The sequence below is a fragment of the Chaetodon trifascialis genome, chromosome 4 (assembly GCF_039877785.1).
Source record: "Chaetodon trifascialis isolate fChaTrf1 chromosome 4, fChaTrf1.hap1, whole genome shotgun sequence".
In the NCBI taxonomy this organism is placed as follows: Eukaryota; Metazoa; Chordata; class Actinopteri; order Chaetodontiformes; family Chaetodontidae; genus Chaetodon; species Chaetodon trifascialis.
The window spans coordinates 10,060,063-10,073,470 of NC_092059.1; the positions used below are offsets into that span (position 1 = coordinate 10,060,063).

The 13,408-nt window shown below is 42.5% G+C and overlaps 2 protein-coding genes across 2 annotated transcripts; one reads left to right on the plus strand and one right to left on the minus strand.

The window, feature by feature from the left end:
* Positions 1 to 4,786: 4,786 nt before the first annotated feature.
* Positions 4,787 to 9,287, minus strand: LOC139329986 (torsin-1A-interacting protein 2-like). Its single transcript, XM_070960682.1, has 8 exons — positions 9,115 to 9,287; positions 8,725 to 8,847; positions 8,432 to 8,602; positions 7,694 to 7,780; positions 7,207 to 7,353; positions 6,975 to 7,097; positions 6,827 to 6,877; positions 4,787 to 6,725 (listed from the first exon to the last, which is right to left on the minus strand). The coding sequence occupies exons 1-8, from the start codon at positions 9,179 to 9,181 to the stop codon at positions 5,935 to 5,937; spliced, it is 1,560 nt and encodes a 519-aa protein (XP_070816783.1). The 5' UTR covers positions 9,182 to 9,287; the 3' UTR covers positions 4,787 to 5,934.
* Positions 9,288 to 9,358: 71 nt separating this feature from the next.
* On the plus strand, positions 9,359 to 13,176 carry LOC139329987 (torsin-1A-interacting protein 2-like). The gene is made up of 7 exons (XM_070960683.1): positions 9,359 to 9,467; positions 10,123 to 10,195; positions 10,308 to 10,415; positions 10,639 to 10,830; positions 11,017 to 11,169; positions 11,382 to 11,558; positions 11,793 to 13,176. The coding sequence occupies exons 2-7, from the start codon at positions 10,162 to 10,164 to the stop codon at positions 12,554 to 12,556; spliced, it is 1,428 nt and encodes a 475-aa protein (XP_070816784.1). The 5' UTR covers positions 9,359 to 9,467; positions 10,123 to 10,161; the 3' UTR covers positions 12,557 to 13,176.
* Positions 13,177 to 13,408: the final 232 nt, after the last annotated feature.

Here is a 13,408-nt window from a genome sequence, read left to right on the forward strand (position 1 = left end):
CTTTCAGGTATTTGTACCCTTTGACTGACCTCCAAAATTCAAAAATACATTTTTTTTTTGGTTTGTTTTTTGAGATGACAAAAGAATTTACATTTACGTGTGTGTCCGTGTGATATGTTTCAGAGCCACATTTGTTCAGCAGTTACGAATATTCTGGGAACGAGTGGATGTGAATGTCACTTTCCCCACTCCAACACCACCACCACCACCACCATCACCACCCCCACCACCACCACCACCACCACCACTAATAACAACTACACCTACTCAAGCAAGTACCACAACAAGTACTGCAAAGCCAAATACCACAACAAGAACTACAAAGCCAAGTACTACAACTACTACAGTGCCAACTACTAGAAAGGCAAATAGTATAGTAGAGGTGAGCATGACCGATTTTTCATGACCATTTTCCAGTTTCCTGACACTATGCATGCTTGAATATATACATTTCGAGAAAACTTTATTGACACAACTCTTCATTTGTTTCTCATTGTTTTCTCAGCAAGCAGGAACTGCGCTGATGACTTCCAACAATGCTTTCACAGCAGTGAAAATGGTACGGTATGTGTAAACTCACCCAGGAAATGCTGTTGCACAGTAGTCCTACCAGAGCTGTAGCTTTGCTGAGACACTGGCATGACGTGACTCTATCTCTCTTCAGGAACTAGTTAACATATTCACCACCACCCTCACCGACAGCCCCTTTTCTCGTGGTCTGATTAAGGTAAGGTACGAGTGGGGGGGGGGGCTTATGTCATACTAACTGTTTCTATCCCACGTCTGTAGGTAGGTAATGTGGATCTAAAACCCTGCCACTAACAATAAAAACCACTGGATGTAATTACAGCATTTAAAAACATACACAGAAATAATATAAAAAGGGATTTTATTTCTCTGAAAATCTTAAAGAGCTTTATTGGTAGATGTGATCCAGTTAGTGGTAGTTCTTGGTTTATTGTGTAAATTTTGAATGAATGGTATATATGTATTTATTGTTTCATTTTTTTCATCTAGGGACAAGCGTTGCAACTCAGCAAAGGCTATAAATGCTAAATGGTATTTGTAGGTTCAGTCAGTACCCTGTGGTTATCCGTGCCTTTAAGAACAAACACTACATGAATACTACCTATCCAGATTTATTAAGATGAATGTGTGCTGTCTTTCTTTGGCAGGTGTCAAAGATATTGGCCGGTCTGCTTTGTGCAGCAGGTGAAATATCGACTCTGGTCTTGTTTTCTGTGGACAGTTCCTTGAAAGTGAGTATTAATAAGTGGTGTACAATATTTCTCTATATCTACATGCACATTTCTGAATTATTCTAAGGTCATGTTTAACCTGTGTATATACCTGTGTGTATGTTTAGGTCACTCTCATTTCTCTTGTGTGTGTGGCGCTAGCAATGAGTGTCATAGAGCTGATAATCGTCTCTCTGTCTGTTGGACCCAGTCATGAACTGTAAGTTCAACTCCTTTTCTTCTGCCTGAATATTTGACTTGACTCCGACATCAACACTTTGTGCACAGCTGATTTTACTTCTGTTCTGTTCAAGAAAGGAGATCTGTGACGTGGCTGCCACAGTGTGTTCAGTCATCTGTACGATTTTTACAAGTAAGATTTACTGTTTTGTATTCATTCGGCTCTGTGAGAACATGTGTTTGATGTCTTTAAAGCAATACTTTGACATTTTATAAAATTATTATTATTATTATTATGCTACAACTACCAGTGGTGGAAGTACAAAGATCCTTCACTAAAGTAACAGTACATACTCTGAAAATACTTACCTAAGTAAATGTCCTGCATTCAGAACTTTACTTAAGTAAAACTGTCTAAGTATTATCAAAAATGCATTTATTGTATCAAGAGTAAAAGCATTAATTATGTGGTAAAGTTTAAGCTAATGCTAAGCTAAGCAGCTGCTGGCTGCAGCCACATGTTTACCGGACGCATTTGAGAGTGGTGTACATCTTCTCATTGAATTCTCAACAAGAATGCAAACAAGCAGATTCCCCGAAATGTCGAAGTATTGCTTCAAAACGATGGAGACAATCAAAGTCACAGCTTGCATTTCTTTGGATAGCTGTTGTTGTTTTTGTTTTTTTTTGTTTTTGCTGCAATTTAATTTCCAAATCTGTTTTACACACAGCTACTGTCGTCTTTCTTGGTGTTTTGGAGACTGACGCCTACTTAGAGAACAGGGATGAGTCTTGGCTTCTGAAAGTGATGATCAGTTACACAGTGTGGATTTTCCTGTCTGTGATTTGGACCTTTGTGTTCAGTATTCACATAACTACAATAATGCGAAGACGCAAAATAGGTGAATGACTTGTATTACAATACTGTTTAATGTAGTACTATGCATGGAATACAGTACAGAATCTTATGATGACCAAAATGATATCGGTCACTCTTTTCTGTCACAGGGAGTTCAAAATACAGCAATGGATGGACAGAAACAAGAAAGAGGGTGAGAGCCTGTCCACATCATGGCAACCATAAGCACCATAACAAATCATGCATTACAATAAAAGTGCAAGTTCGTGCCTGTTTTTCACCACCGCACCTCTGAATTTCAGAAGAAGCTTGGAGCAGCCGAAGTGATCACCACTGCTGTCTCAGTGATCCTCATCGTTGGAACCATTTCCTTCACTGTAGCTGTCACTGTTGGGATATTTTCATAAAAACAGGCTTGTGCATGAAGTGAAGTCAATTTCTTTCACATAGCCCAGTATTACAAGTCACAATTTGCTTCAAAGGGCTTTACAATCTGAACAGAATATGACACGTTTTGTCCTCAGACCCTTTATAAGGTGGCATGGTGGAACGGTGGTAACACCGTCGCCTCACAGCTAGAATGTCCCGGGATCGATTCCCGCTGTAGGCACCAGGGGCGTGTCCTCCACCATGCCTTTAGTGCCTGCTGCTCGAGGAAAAAGGGGGCCTTTCTGTGTGGTTCCATATTCTCCCTGTGTTCACCTGGGGTATCGTCCACAAAAAAACCCTACTAAAAACATGCAAGAACCACCTGACCAATGGTGGAACGGGTCCCACCGCTGTCGGCTGGCAGCCCACTGCTCCTGGTCTGCCGCGGAAGAAGGACTGACCAGGATGGGTCAAATGTGGAGGAATAATTTCACTGAAGCATGAGCATGATGTGTTGCTTGTTCTACAAAAGCATGGAATACACATGTGTGTGTGATTAATAATGTAAAGCTCTTCTTCTTCTTCTTCTATAATCAGTTTGAGTATTAATAGTAGTGTCTTTTCTAAAAGTTCATAAAATGGATGTTGACGGTGTGTTGTTGTGTTTCCCTGGTTGGTCCCCCAAGATCTGTAAATACTTCACTGTTGTTTCCAATAAAGCCACCTAATTTGAAAATGCTAGACTGTCTCATTTATCACGTCTCATAGAGTACATATCAGTACAACACATGACTCTGTCTAAACAGGCTGGATAATGCGCCAGTGTTGTGTTATATCTGTAAAAGTGCTTCATTTTTCAAGCCTACAAGCTTGCTGATATTACACTTGTCCGAATTTAAGTATGTGCTTGTGCCAGGCACAACCAGTGAGCAGTGAGGGAGTGTTTCAGTGGTGTGATCATACCCTCAGTGAGTAACTGTGTGGAATGTGCTTCTCTTGTGAAAAACAAGCCTTGCTCTTCTGCAGTACTGTATTCAAAAGCATAGATGGTATAAAAAGGACAGCACACAGGCACTCCTGTTGTTTTTAAAGGTGGTCGGATGACATAGCGCAAATGGATCATGAAGTGTGTGTCAGTCTGCTGACCTCATGACTCAGTCTGTTACTCACACGACAAGACGACAAGCGTCTGAGGTCATTTAGCTTTTTAAAGATAAGAGGTTTTACCATAGGTTGTTTTGATATATATGTCAGAAATTGTCCTTTATGTTCTGGACCACAAGACAAAAACAGCTGTGATATGACGACTGTGGACAAATTTGGTTTGATGTGTCGCAGATCAATCAAATCGCTTACCATATATACAGCATGAGCTTTAAACACAGTTACAATACTTATGAATCTACACAGCAAAACCAATCTGTTCTGTGTGCTGTTTTGAGTTCAAAAGAGAAATTCCCTATTCAAGTCAAAGCCATGTGAACAGCTGAAACTGGATTGTGTGAATCAGAGCTGTTTACAATGTTAACGCAGTCATAAGTTCTCATCCATGATTAATAGATTATTATTCCTTTTTATGATTCTTTGGAAGAAGGCACCTTTATCAGTTCAGGTAAATGACTGGCCCAACCATAAAATGACTGTTATACGGAGGTGCACCTGTTAACCGCTTAGCAAATGATTTAACTTGCTGTAACTAACACGGACGATGTTGCAGTGTCCCCACATTCATTTTCACTTTGTCAACGACAGCACAGGAAACATTTCACACAGCTGAGTTCCAAATAGATTTAGATAAGCAATGTAGACTACTACTTTAGTCATGACATAGATAATTGAACTCTACTGCTTTGTAATTCTAACCCATACTATAGTCAGTTGCCTTTAACTGCTTAGTAAATGATTGAACTCCTGCTGTGTTGTGTGCAGCTGCACACTGCACACTCAGGATGTTGTGGTGCCTTCACTATGACTGTAGCACTCCTTATCAACAAAAGCAGGCTCATATTCTTTCTTATATTACATCTAGAGTCAAAACGCTCTCTTGTGGTGAGTTATGAAGTCAAGCGCCACTAGAGGAGGACTGCTCTCTACCACACAGACAGGAAGCACAACCGTGGCTTAGAAAATGAACTCTTAGTTACCAAAATAATCTTTATTGGAAATGAACACATATTCATATGAGCACAACAAAACTCACCTCTGACGGATTACCTCCGTGCTTATCACAGGGAAGAGCCCTTTCCTGTATTTTGAAATTTAAACTTGCACAAATCTATCTATAAGAAACCTTGTTCGGGTTGTAATGTCGCCAGGATTCAGTCTCACATGATGGATGAGTGTTTTGGTCATTTCCAAACGCAGTCTAATATTCCCCATGTGAATGTTTAAGGCACACTTTTTGACTATTTTTTCAGCTTCAACTGGTGTATTTCTCAGTTCACCATTTTCAGTAAAAGTTCAGTGGTTTCTTAACAGCAGGTGCAAAGTACAATCCTTTTTATCTCATATATATATATGTTTATATATATGTATGCATACAGCTATCAAAAAATATTCCAATCTAGAAAAGAGACATCATATTCCAAATATACACATTCAGAGGAAACAAAGAATAGAAAATATTCATCTCAATAAAAGCCAGTACTGATGAGAGGGATTGTTCAAGCGAAAAGAAACATTTTTAGTGCAAAACCAAACCAATCGTGTACACAAGAGAATTAAATAGAGACAAACATGTCAAAGGGGACATTAAACAGAAGTTAAGACAGCCGTCGTCTGGAAGATTTGATACAGAACAAGAAAAGTGAATTTCCACCTAAAGCGAAGATGAAACATCTTCTGGAGCCGGTGTAATCCACGCCGATCTCAGACTGGAAGTGTCTGTTAAAAAGCTGCTGATACAGATTCATGATACAGAAGTGGAGAAAAAAACAAATCAGTCAAACAAATCAGTCAAACAACATCTACAGAATGTTCATTGCACACCGTGCTTTGGATATGGGTTGACGGTGCCGTGACACTGATGCAGAGCCTGTACATGTACGCGGATGTAAAACTCTACCACAGTGAATCCTCAACACTGGACTGCAGCTTGAGTACGATCTCACCTCTGACAGAGAGATTAATCCAACCTTTAGACATCTGAACCCAAGTCTATGTGTGGAATATAACAGCACGTGTTATATTTACATGTTACTTCTCTGTTTCACAGCTGCCGCGCTGTACCGAGAAGGACCAGGCTGGTCCACAGTGGTATCCTCAGTTCCTCTCTGATGCCTGCCTGCTTCATCTGCATCCTTTCTGCTCCATTTCCTTCTCAGACACCACAGGCAAGACGAGATGGGAGATGCGGCTCCACAGTCCACTGAACTTGTCAGTGTCCATCTCATTGAAAGCAGTTTGGCTGCCGGAGCCCACCAGCTTCTCCTTGACGTGGTCTTGCACCATCTCCTCCACATCCTTCAGACTCAGGCCACTGCTGACCTCATCTTCAGGCAGTAGCACAGTAAACAGCAAGAACACCCGCTTGTACGCTGCGTACTCGTGGTCGCAGTAGCGATAAAAAATGAGCGTGGAGCCTGGAGGAAGCTCTTCGAAGCGGTGAATGACAGCCACAGGTTTGTCTCCCTCAAAGGCTGCTTGCAGCTGTCTGTCGATGTCCAGCTTCACCGCGTCGCTGTCCTGGCCGGCTTTGCTGGCTCCGTCAATGTGGAGGACAGAGGTGTTGAAGGCAGAGGAGAAGGAGGAGGCCATGCCCTGAGCCAGGCAGAGCAGCGTCCTCTCAGCTCTGAGGCCAGCAGTAAAGATCAGACTGACTGGCTCTGTGGGATTGGCTGTTTCAAGGTGCTTCTCCAGGCGGAACTTGCTCCACTGCCACAATTCACGCCGCTGACTGGGAAACTGAGTCTCAAGAAGAGACACGCGATCTGCAAACTCTTCTGGTTTTGCAGCTCTGGATGGATGCTCTCCACCACCTGCAGTCCTTTGGAGTGCAGGTTTGATCTTGTATGCCAGCAAGACAGTGGAAGTACTGAGCAGCACCAGGAGCACCAAACGGCAGAAATACCACATGAATCCTGATGGGACACAAGACAAAATTCAAATTTAGTAAAGCAAATAATGTGTAACAAGTATCTTTGTGTGTAAAGACAATGTCATTAAAATGACTTTAGCTCACCTCGAGAGGAATGTCCAGAGCTTTTCTTGATAACAGCAGTTTTCTTGGTCCCTTTTAAAAGACAAAATCTCATTAAATCAGTGTCAACAATGTCACAGATGAATCAGATGATTCTGAGGACTGTGACATTCAACAGAAGCTGCAATACCCTGTTTTTTCTGCTGAACGGTCTCTTTTTGTGTTGGAATGTTATTCACGCGCTGTCGCGTTGTGTAGGATCTCTCTGAGGTTGGATACCCACTTAGGACACAGTGGTTAAGTGGTGAGACACCTAAAGGTGAGGCAGAATTTATTCATGTAAGTTTCTGATCATTCTGAGAGATGTGAATGCATAGATCAGATGCTGAGTGCAAATGTCTTGACTAAAATGCCCACAATACCAGAGCTCTTGGCTTTGGCTTCCATCGTCCTCCTGTACTCGTCCATGCTGGTGATCTTAGGCGTCGGAACATTATGGCTCATCACTGGTGATCTGATTTGCGTGGCAGACTTGGTTGAGGCCGAAGGTCCTTTTGTTGATGGTTTTACTGAAAACAAACAAGCCATATTAGAATGACTGCATAACCCTACCTTGACGTAATCATTCAGGTGCAATGATTAGTTGATTAATTGATTAATCTAAGTGCCAATTATTTTGACAGTCAATCAAAGAATGGTTTGTCATTTTTCAAGCAAAAATGCCAAACATTTGCTGGTTCCAGCTTGTTAAATGTAAGGATCTGCTGCTTTTCTTTGTCATTTATGATAATAAATACAGATTCTTCTGGGTTTTGGACTGTTGGTTGGACAAAAGACATCACTTTGGGCTCTGGGAAATGAGCATATTTAAACAATGAATCATAAAACAATCCGCAGGTGCTTTCCTACCTCTCTTTACTTCTTTTGCTGCAGTGCTGGGTCGGCAGCGTTCCCCGAGGACAACACAAGGGGACAAGTTCACATCTCCAAGGGCGTCTGATTTGTAACAAGGGAAACTCTTTATGAAATGATAAAACGGCTAAATCGTCTGTGATTAGACCCAAGACATGTTATCAGTCAGCGGTCAATAATTTCATAGTAAAACAACCAGAGTACACCTGCAAAGAAGATGCCACATTTGCCATTTGATTGCAGCTGCATGCATTAGATGAAAAAGGACTCTCTCTCTCTCACACACACACACACACACACACACACACACACACACACACACACACACACACACACACACAGAGTTGTCTACCAAATACAATCAACAGGTGGTGAGGGCCTGAGATCTGAAACAGACTAAAAAAGCTAATTAATGAATTATTCTTGAACTACCCTCAGCTTTGGTGGCCACACAGCCCACTGCCTGCTAATAACATCGTACTACTTACAAAAATGAGGAAGCATGAAATGCTACCTTGCCTTGTGCTGAGACAATTAGTTGAGAAGTGGATCACATGACAGGCTCGACAGTTTTCAGCGATTATGATCATCTTGTGATCATAGTGAGACACTTTGCTGGCTTTATGTGTTTTATATAATTGTCAATGGCATACACTTACATTTTGGACTAACGGTTGCACGAGACAAGCAATGGGAAGATACATAATGAAAACATTCATTAGTTGCAGCTCTAACCCTGGCATATTTTTTGTTGATGAGTGCCACGAGAGGAGTCCTGCCCAATATCCATTTCGCGGTGTTCATTTTTCTCCTGATCTTCAGCTGATTCCTGAACATCCATCTCATTATCACCACTGCCGCCGACTTCTTCTCCAGTCTCCAGCCGACTCTTCTTAACAGGGGACTCTGTTAAGGGGGGAATAAAAGCCTCGTTTTTGTTTTTTTACACCACGCTGAATAGAGCAAACTGCAGATTAAGTGTTGCTGTAACGTTGAATGGGCAAATCCTGTTAACTGGAGCATCCCACCTTCATCCCCTGAGCCATTCTCCACATCTCTGGAACCATTGACAGCTGCGACTGGATCTTGGTTTTCTAAACTCTTTTTGGTCCTCTTTAGCGGTCCCCTGGGAGTCGGCTCGAAACTCAAAACTAAGTAAGGAGAGGAAATAAATGACTTATTACAGTGAGTGAGCGTCCTCAGCCAGAATAGCACACTAGTCAAATAAAATACTTAAGAGCTCTTAGAGGCTAACATAAAGCAACTCCCTAATCTGAGTACAGTCTACACTGATACAGTCACGTAACGTTTAAGTAGATATTCAAGAGGTTTTGTTGTTAAACTTTGAGTGAGCTAAAGTCAGCTAGCTTCGACGGCTAAGCTAGCTAATTGTCAATAGTAAATGTGTTCACCTTTACCTGACACGCGCCTTTTCGATCGTCTCAAGGGGCGAGACAGCGTATTTTCAGACACTATGGAATCCATTTATGATTATCTGCAACTCGAGCGATGCCACAAAACACCAATTAAACAATGCGACGACGCATCGTGCTCACATCCAGACAAGACTTCCCTCTATTTGTTAGGGGACACATTTTGTGACAGGACGTCGACGATTTCCGGAAATGAGTTCTACCATATTAGTCATCGTCAGAGACAGGCAGCGCTGAACGTTCCGGCCTAATAATTGGTTATCTGTCAGTGGGACAGACGTAACTAAATCGATAAGGAAGCCTGACATAGGTCATATTCCACGGCGATGTGATCAAAGGTACGTTTGTTAAGAATTAGTAATTGCAAGTAGCTACTTGAAAATAGGTCAACTGAGTTGCACAAGGCAGTTTTTACAGACTGAAGCCATGTATCACTTTGCTACTGTAAGCTTTGCCTGCTTAGCCTAGCTAACTTGTCTGTCAGTTAACCTGCTAGCTAGTTAGCTAACCACCAGTTCATGTATAATGCGCTAACTTATACATGAACTTCATTCTCGGTAAACAAGTTTTGCTAGCAGCGCTACAACGGTAGCTGGCAATAGAGCTAACTAGCATCTTGGCTTTGCCCACCGGCGCTGCTCGCACGCAAATTCCGTGACAGCTTTCCCCCAAAATATTAGTTAGCCAACGCCGGTAAACACCGAAACAGACAATTCAATGATTCCAACTTTGAGTTTCAACGTTAAATCAAATCAGAACATGTTAATGATTGTTTGAAATCAGTGTTTATTTAAAACTTCGGCCGTCTGAGTAGACAGTTTTTAAAGAGTAAATGAGACTGGATTTCAGCTTGGCCTTGTTGTCAGGTGCATAACTAGTTTGTCAACATCACTTTGAACACGTGGCGAGATTCTGTCCAAAGTCTAAATTTGCTCGTGTCTTGAAATAAAAACAAATGTCATATATTTTAACAACGATCAATTCTGTATGCAGCTTTGAACCATCTGAAGTGAAGTGCTCCCAACCAAAGACATGGCAGATGAAGAGACCCACCACCACACAGCAGGTACTGAAACACCAATGACAGCCAGATATCACTTAAAACGGGCTGATTTACAAAACAGTCACAGCAGTGGTTTAAATGTATCTGATATGTCATCTTTTACTCGTTCTGTCAGATGTGAGGGAAGGAGAAACACAGTCAGCAAATACAGATCATGTCTCAGCAAACGACGAGCACAAACAGGAAGAGGCTGGTGTTGCTCTGGATGTAAAGGATTCAGAAGGTAAAATATTCAAGCAAGTCACAAGTAATCCATTCTGTGTATCATCACCAACTGTGTTTCTGCATCTGCTGTACTAATCAGTATATATGTATATGCAGGATGTGTGTGTATAACGACTCATTCATTTGATTCATGTGTGTTGGAGCAGGGAAACATCTCAAACATGCACGAGGATTGAGCAACGCTGTCTTTGATGACACTGGATTTCTGTTTTTTACTACAGATGGAGATTCAGCTGAAGAGAGGATGGCACCCCTTGCAGAAGGCTCTTCTGCTCCAGATGAGGCCAGCACGCTCACCGTGGAGGACGCCATCACCCCACCTCGGGATGATGACCTAAGTCATGATGATTATAACAGACAGACGCCAGGAAATGAGAATGAGCAACCGACCGCCATCACTGAGGAGATTTCCAGTGAGTTTTCCTGTTGTTGTGACAAGTGATTCAGACATTATTATTCATTGTATTCATACTTTATAAACAGCCAGGGCAATTTTATTTTACTTGCTTCAAACCTAACAAGTGTTACTTGTCTTAGTTTTTATAATTAATTTCTAAAATAAAATTCTTGTGAAAGTTAAACTATTGTAATTTTATCAGGAGAAAGCCAGACTGGGGAGAAGACAGCATCAGAAACAACTGCTTCACCAAACCAGGAAGACAGAGAGGATGACCAGGTAGACGGGCCCCACGCTAGGCTCGATGACGAAACCACGAGCACAAACACCTCAGACGCTGTTCGAGCTGAAGAGGGTGAGTCTGACTGTTCTCTGACTGCAGAATCTCTTTGTGCTTCGGTGCCCTTGTGGGGTGCTGAGCTTCTGGGCCTTTCAGTCTAACAGCAGGCAGTGCTCACAGGTGGGAAGCCAGTGAGGGAGCAGGAACATGCAGCTGCACAAGTGACTTCCGGTGTTTGGGGTGTCTGTTTAGTTTTAATCTCTTTTCTTTTTTCTCCAATTGGTCAGATGATGGAAGCAGCCGGGATATACAGGAGTGCACAGCCTCCCTGCAGACAGCGTCGCCACAGGAAGCCTCAGATGAGCAAGAGATAGACGAACAGAGAAGTAACGTTGAAAACATTGGCCCTGCCACTCAGGAAAATACCGAACATATACTCCCAGCGGTTCCTGCAAGTCCTGCAGGTAAACTTGTTCCCTTGTCCTCATGTTTTATCTTCTCATTTCTTTTTGTATCATAGTGATGACTTGCCGAGCAAATGACTGAAGTAACACTGTAAAATCAAATGACAGCCCAAACCTTACCATCTCAGTGACTGTCATTTAAATAATAGTTATCTAACATTGTATGTTGTGCATTATTTGATACAAAAGTGTAAATAACTTCTGAATTACGACACATGTGCCTTCCCTCCATAGGAAGTAGCAGATACCTGATGGCACTGGGTGTAGTGGTAGTTGTTGCCATCCTGGTGCAGCATCTCTTCCCACCCGAGTCTCCACCTCAGAAAACCGATGTGCGGCAAATCGACATCTTCCTCATGCAGATGGATAAATTAAAGAGCCGGTTCCCTAAGCAGCGTGCTGAGCTCTGGAATAGGAGCAAGATCCACCTGCTGAGGCACCTCCAGACAGCCCAGCCCACAGAGCCAGTCAGTCTGATCCTGACTGCCGGCTTCAGGGCCGAGAGGACCCTGCGCTGCCTGGCTCAGGGCCTGGCCTCCGCCTTCTCAACTTCCCTCAACGCCTCCATCCTCCACATCGACGGCGCCAGCAAAGCCAGCCAGGAGAGCGACCAGGTCAAACTGGACATCGACAGCAAGCTGCAGGGAGCTTTCGAAGGAGACAAACCCGTTGCCGTCATTCACCGCTTCGAGGAGCTGCCTCCGGGCTCCACCCTTATTTTTTATCGCTACTGCGACCACGAGAACGCCGCCTACAAGAAGACTTGTCTGATCTTTACAGTGCTGCTGGGGGAAGAAGAGGAGATTCCTGCAAAAAGTCATTTGAGTGCTGTGGAGGAAATGGTGGACGACCACCTCCAGAAGAAGTTCATCTCTGACGGCCATCCTGTATCTTTTGACAGGATGGACCGTGATAAGTACGGCGGACTGTGGAGTCGTATTTCTCACCTCATCCTGCCTGTGACAGCAGAGGAAAGGATGGAACAAGAAGGATGCTAGGGGACATGATCACTCTTATTTTAACTCTTAGTCTAAGCATTAAACTCTGTCACCTATCTAGCAGCTTTGTCACTGGGTGACTGGTCATTCTGAGGCCAGTAGCAGTGGTTTTCCAGACCTTGGGATTTCTTGGATGCAGACTATATTGGAGCTCACTACAAATGAAGGCACCAAGTAGAACGATACTTAAGATCATGATATAGATCTCTGTAAACATTTCCTTCATAAAAAAAAAAAATCATGACACAAAGGTTGTGGTGCTCTATTTTATTTGATCAAATGTAATTTAGATAATGTGCAAAATGAAAAGCTATTCAGTTGGGGGGGTTGTTGATTTTACAGTATATGTGCAATTGTAATGGTAACTACTGTAATTTGTGTAAATTTGTAAGTTATTTAAGACTCGATTGTTCTCCTATGGATAATGATCAGAGTTGCAAGGCAGAGCTATTCATTTGGTATCACAAATATTCTCAAACCTGGACGGGACCATGTGCCTTAACTGAGATTCCCATACTTCATTTTCTATATACATGCATCATATTACAGGGAGAAGTTTGAAGATAAGTGCATACATTGAATGTGCCTCAAAGTACAAATAAACAAGAACATTTCAATGCTGGATTTGTTGTCATTGTAGTGAACACTGCTGCGGCTAGAGGGCAGCAAAACCACAGCCGAGCCTGCGCAGCTGTGAGGCGGCTGAGAGGCAGCAGCTCAACCTGCAACACTCTGTTAATTTGGATTTAAAGTCAGAATATGCTTTAGAACTTCAAACTGCAAGACGAATCTCAAAGAAAAGTTAAGATTAGACTGCAGCTTTCAGCGAATACTTTACTCATGACTAATATT

What these genes read in the sequence shown, in the direction of transcription:
- LOC139329986 (XM_070960682.1), bottom strand. Translation starts at nt 9,181, where the DNA reads ATGGATTCCATAGTGTCTGAAAATACGCTGTCTCGCCCCTTGAGACGA. An exon ending in GAATGGCTCAGGGGATGAAG is followed by an intron (nt 8,603 to 8,724) that starts GTGGGATGCTCC and finishes CCCCCTTAACAG; the next exon opens with AGTCCCCTGTTAAGAAGAGT. An exon ending in AGCCAAAGCCAAGAGCTCTG is followed by an intron (nt 7,098 to 7,206) that starts GTATTGTGGGCA and finishes CCTCACCTTTAG; the next exon opens with GTGTCTCACCACTTAACCAC.
- LOC139329987 (XM_070960683.1), top strand. Translation starts at nt 10,162, where the DNA reads ATGGCAGATGAAGAGACCCACCACCACACAGCAG. An exon ending in GGATGTAAAGGATTCAGAAG is followed by an intron (nt 10,416 to 10,638) that starts GTAAAATATTCA and finishes TTTTTACTACAG; the next exon opens with ATGGAGATTCAGCTGAAGAG. An exon ending in CATCACTGAGGAGATTTCCA is followed by an intron (nt 10,831 to 11,016) that starts GTGAGTTTTCCT and finishes TAATTTTATCAG; the next exon opens with GAGAAAGCCAGACTGGGGAG.